Source organism: Pyrus communis, chromosome 5 (assembly GCF_041283825.1).
Source record: "Pyrus communis isolate YQ-2024b chromosome 5, ASM4128382v1, whole genome shotgun sequence".
In the NCBI taxonomy this organism is placed as follows: domain Eukaryota; kingdom Viridiplantae; phylum Streptophyta; class Magnoliopsida; order Rosales; family Rosaceae; genus Pyrus; species Pyrus communis.
This window is the reverse complement of record NC_142569.1, coordinates 2,871,081-2,877,080: the sequence shown is the minus strand read 5'-3', so window position 1 is coordinate 2,877,080 and position 6,000 is coordinate 2,871,081. Positions and strand designations below refer to the sequence as shown.

Here is a 6,000-nt window from a genome sequence, read left to right as displayed (position 1 = left end):
AAATTTGTAAATTATATGATGTGTCACCAATAACAAATAAACATGTTGATCGTGTTTTAAGTAATAATCCAATCATCAACAACCATATCATGTAGTTTACAAAATTTAGTCTAAATAACTGGTCTCTTTAACATTACTATTTTCTTATATTTGAAGTTTTGAACACATCAGTTTGGTAAAAATGTGCTAGTTAAAATTACTTTGCGTGTATAAATGACCACTGACAGTTAATTAAAAGAGACTCTTATAACATGAAAATTTAGTAATTGAATAACTTGTAGTCACAGCCTGTATAATGTATCAATCATCCTACAAGATGCATTTATAACAAACAAGCCGCAAAAAATGACAGTATACCACAAATTCTAAAGAGAGTTGAACTTAAAACCTTCTCAAATTACGAGAAGATCGAGTGTCGCTAGACCACCTCAACAACATTGCGATTATATTGCACTTTGCGGGTTCATTTTTCCGACTTAAAAGTCTTAAATACAAACCCTAATCCACCAAAATAACTAGTGGTGTCATTGCACATAAGTTATATATTTGTCTTTCGCGATTGGTGCGAGAATTGTGATCAAGAATTATTTTACAGAATACATCTGGAAAAAGAAGAAAAATCCAAAGGTTGTCACTCACTAGGCTTGAAATTGACATAAAAATAATGCATGTGATTTTTTATCGTTATCGTTTTAATCAAGGTTCTGTGTACAAGTAAATAATATTATTTTCAAATATTGGTTGGGTTGAGAGAGAGAGAGAGAGAGAGCAGATGATTCCCAGAGGATGGAAAAAGAGAGAAGAAGAGAAAGTGACCCAAAGCCGGCAACATCACACCACATGAAGAACGCGGCCCTTTTATTGTGTACGTATGTATGTTCTTGCTTATACATAACAAGGAAAGGCTACGTCTTCACACTTAGTGCCATGAAATTAACAAACAAGACAAACCAACTTTTTCCAAAAATCCAAAGTTTGTCATACCAATTAGGCCCTACAATAATTTCTATAAATCACAATCACAATCTCTAATTATCGTCTACGTTTATGGATCTTAGCAAGTATGTAGTCACGATCTACGGATCTTGTAGTGAATTTGTAAAAACTAGCTGGAACTATTAGCTGTGTGTTATGTTTGGTTCTCGTACAACATATACAAAATTTAGAAAATTTGTAACCAGATGAACAATAACAGTACCCATCAATATTCCATTGGTTGCACTGCACGGAGTCAGAATTTTAACCTAAAAATTGCGCAAAAGTCACATTTGAAATGCTCTCTTAAGCCTACAAAAATTACTATGTCATGTGATGAGCAACTGTCAATTGTCGTTTACGATTGATGTAGTGTCGTCCTCATCATTTCTTCCTTAAACCTAAAACTCAAGCCTCTATGCCTTTCTCCCTCTCTCCCTATTTCTCAAAAGCTCACAAGAAACGGATTACTTGAACTCCATAAGAGCCACCAATTTCAAATCAAACGTAATAAAAGAAATTAAACTAAAAGGTCAGATTGGGGCCCGAGCTTGCGGAAAACCCTTGAAAATCATAAATATAACACTAAACTTTTCTGCGTGCAAAAAATGTTAGATGGGTCTGAGACCATCGCGGTCCCTTCATGGCTCCGCCTCTGTTGCACATATACAGGAATATGAGAAGATGAAAAATCAAACATTGAAGCTCAATTGCAAAAACTATAAACCCCTTAACGATGGGGTTTCTCTCGCCTCCCTTTTTCCTTTCCCTCCCTCCCTAGAATGTTTTTTTTTCCTTCTTTCTTCCCTCCACAAAGATTAAAAAAATAGAAGATGAAATTTCGAACGTTCAAATAGTAGGAGAGATAAAGAAAGAGATGAAAGAATCCTAGTTCATTGCTTAATGAGCAAGTCTATGTGTGGCAAAGCAACCTACACTCAATCATCTGTTACTTATCATTTCACTTAATTGTGGTTAATCCTTTCAAAATTAAAAAAATTAACATTTAATGTAAAAATTAACATAATTAAGTAAAAGAACATATGACAGATGATTAGGTGTGTATGAATATACAGCGTAATTATGGTGGTGAGCAATAATGCTCTTGAAATTATTTGAATATAAAGAGATAATTAAACTAATTGAATTTTGAAAATTTAAAAAAAAAAAAAAGTGATATTTATAGTTAACAAAATTAAGTAAAATGACATTTGACAATGATTAAGTGTAAAATAAGGCTACAACATCGTTCTTGCGGTGAAGCAAAAATGCTCTTGAAATTATTAACAGATGGAGAGATAATTAAACAAGTTTAATTAATGATTAAGGTACCGCAATCGTCATGTCGGGACAGACATGGACACTCTCAACTACCACGCGCCTCAGAACTGCAAGTGGTTCTATTTTTCGCTTCAGATTTCATGGGGATGCTAAGATTATCGGAAACAGAAGATCCCACTCGCACTGCACTGGAAAAACCAGAAGACATTTCTAACTGATAAATTACAAAATATTAAAGAAAAAAAAAACATAAATATTGAAATATATATACAAAGAAAAAGCCTCTCTAATAATTTAATTTTAACAACATTATTTTTTCCTCTCTCAAATATTAATATCCTCATACATCCGAAACGTAACAGTGAAGATTTTCTTTAGATAATTAGTGAAAATACTAAAATAAAAAGAAAAATTATGGCGAGAGATAATTAGAACCAGTGATGAGAGGGAAAAACACAGAACGACAGAGGGACGATTAATGCTACTCTTCACAGCCACAAGGGAGGAGGCTCATTGAGATCAATCGGCAAGCCACGCCGGACCAGTCCCAGAAAAGACGCCGTACTGCCGAAACCCGAACCTTCCGCGACCGTGGCATTACCGCCGCCGCCGACATTTCCCGCCACACCAACTGGAGTTTGCTGAGGTTCCCTCCTCGCCATCAACGGCAGCGTATCATTCGTGGAAGTGCCGCTGCCCATGTCGTTGAGGACTCCGGTGTGGAGGAATTCGACGAGGCGGCCGGAGTGAGTGGCCCAGTGGGCGGCGGAGGGAGCGTTGAGGTCGAGGGATATGCCGCTGGGGATCGGCGCAGGGAAGTTGGTCTTGGCCTTGGCGCCGCGGAGCGTCCTGGCGGCGCCGTCGTAGGCGAGGGCGGCTTCCTCCGGCGTGTCGAATGTGCCGAGCCAGACCCTCGTCTTCTTCCACGGGTCCCGGATTTCTGCGGCGTACCGGCCCCATGGACGCTTCCTCACGCCCCTGTAGTGGCCCTCGCGGGAGGAAGACGGAGCAGCTGCAGTCGCCATGGAAAGATCTAGAGAGAGAGAAAGCAAAGCTTTTGAGTGAGAGAAAGTGAGAGAGAGGGGGTTTTTGACGGAAGTTGAAAACAAGAATCGGTGTAGAAAGTGAAAAACTGGGGGTCCCACTCAGCCATCCGTAATCGTCGGCTGGACGGCACGGCTCTATTCTACTTATACATATACTGATTGTTTTGATTGGATGGCGCGGTTTTTTCTACTTGTTAATTATTTGGGCCGTTGGATTGATATCAAGATTGGAGATGTGCGCTCAGGTGCGGTCGGACGGTTATGGTGAGGGCGCGAGAGGGGTTTGCACACGTGAGGATACTGCTGTGGGCCCTAACGGGAATGGAAAGAAAAGAGCCGCCGCCTGAGTAGACGTGTGGGTTTGTGTGGGGGTGGTGATGTAAGCCCTACCGATATCTGTACGGCGGTGTGGCAGGCTCAGCCGCGCCCGCCATTTATTTCGTATTTTGGGATTTTGTTTTTAGATTCTTGGATTGATTATTTAAACAGTAATTCATGGGAAGTGGGGCCCGGTAGTAATTTTTTATTATGACCGGAACACGAATGGTACACCATATGTTTTTATACAAATGATTGAAAATTTTATTTTTTAGTTATTAACTTTTTAGCACACATATCTTATCATTTATATAATGACACGTAATTTACCACCTTGTGTTCCGATCACATTGAAAAATCTCTCGTACAGTGAATTGGATTGAAGGGTGTTTGGTGAGGAGGGGACACGTGGCGGGCAGAGGTGGTGTTTGAGTAGCAGGAGACAGAGGGCCGGTTGGGTTGACCCATTGAATTGAATTTGTGGTGGGTTTTTGGGTTAATTTTGAATTATGAGATGGGCTGCTGCTGGGTGTGGGTAGGGCTTCCGTCGATGGCGTGTTTGACTGGGACTGGGTTAGGGTGTGGGTGTGAGTCGTGTGACCACTGATCCACTGACTGCTGACCCACGTACAGACATCTGATGGAGGTAATCGTAAAGGACTGAAGGACTGAAGGCTCTCATCCTTCGTAAGCAACTCTCTCATCCTTCGTAAGCAACTCACGGGAACCTGACTGCTTTTTCTTCTGTTAGTTTTGTGAATATTGTTTTGGATCTCTGAATTTTGAAGGCTTAGATACGTATGGTGGTAGGGATTGTGTTCTTAGACACGTTTTATCTCTTTCTCTCTCACCTCACGTTGGTATTGTTATGTGTAACTCATTTTATTATTACGCTACGTACATAATATTAAGAATTTGAAGTGAGAACGTTGATATATACTCTGTTACTTGTAACTCAATCCATTATACGCTACGTGTATGGTACTAAGAATTTAAAGTGAGGTACACGTAACGGAGAGTGTATACCAACGTGAGGAGAGAGAGCGGGGGAGAGAGAAATACAATGTATCTCGTTGCAGGCAAGTTTTTTGTGCTCGGCAATGCCCAAAACCTTAATATGTGACATTCAAATGCCAAACAATTTCTTAGAAATCTTGTTAAGTAACACTATTTTAGTATTCTAAACTCCATATGGGAGTAAGTTGTGGAAGCACGGAAGCATTTTGATTTCTACATCGACATCCTTACCTGCAGTCGGATTTTGCCTAAAAGATCAACCAAGGGCAGTCAGAAACATAGGTAGTCCCGGTATCAGTGAAACTGAATCAAAACCAAATATGTACTTCAGGATTAGTATACATACATTTCTTTTCATGTTAACATATGCAAAAAGCCCCAAAAGCGTGCAGATTATGAAGTGTCTAATTCTTCCTTGAAGCTTGCTCCGTGCAAAAGCCTGCCTCCTAGAGCAGCTGGGACCTTTCCGGACAGGGAATTGTCATTGACATTACTGCAACATAACAACTTACATAAGAGTCTTTTTCCTGCACATTTTGGTTTCATACAACTACAAGTTGCGTTATAATACGTCTTACAGTCTTCGCAACGAGGTCAATTCTTCACGCGATTTAGGAATTGAACAACGAGTCCCTGCCAAGGAAGGAGCATGAGTTTTTTTTAAACATGAAATTGAACTGTTGATACACTGTCCTGGAAAAGAGAATATATGAGCTACACTTAGGGTTAGTTTGGTATTGTTGTGCTTTGAAAAAAAAACTGCTTCTGCTGTGCTGTGAGAATAAACTCATTTTTACTGTTTCACGTTTTCAGTTTTTTTTCACCCAAAACTGTGAAAATAAGCTATTTTTAAGTGTTTACCAAACACCTTTTTTATATCAGTTTTTTTTTTTATACTCACTTTATATAAAAGTACCTAAGTACCAAACCAGTATTTACAATACTTCTATAAGCTTGTTTAACTTAATTTCCAAGCGAGGAAGGAATGGACCCTTGTATGTTATTTCTGCTCAAATTTCTGAAGAACAAAACATGCGTTAAAAAGGCTGTAAAACACTCGGACTTGCTTGCTGTCGCATTTATGCAGTGAGTACCATTTCATCGAAGTTTAGCACGTCAAGTTGAATAAAAAACGAACATGCCATACAGAAGCTAACGAACTTCGATTTTGTTATTCAAAGCAAGTGTTAGAGAGGAACTCATATGCTTCGAAGATCACGTAATTTGGATAAGTCATTCGGCAAGAATCCCTTCATCCCTTGGCTATCCAGAGCCCTGTGCATGCAGAGTTAAAACACCCATTACAGTCCGTCGATGACCGACTTGTTGCTTGTTCTATCAAACTGGCAGTCAGCTCCGCTCC

General features: G+C 39.6%; 1 protein-coding gene across 1 annotated transcript; it reads right to left on the bottom strand.

The window, feature by feature from the left end:
- Positions 1-2,524: 2,524 nt before the first annotated feature.
- On the bottom strand, positions 2,525-3,888 carry LOC137726181 (ethylene-responsive transcription factor 12). The gene has a single exon (XM_068465063.2). The coding sequence runs from the start codon at positions 3,279-3,281 to the stop codon at positions 2,745-2,747; it is 537 nt and encodes a 178-aa protein (XP_068321164.1). The 5' UTR covers positions 3,282-3,888; the 3' UTR covers positions 2,525-2,744.
- Between the last annotated feature and the right edge of the window lie 2,112 nt (positions 3,889-6,000).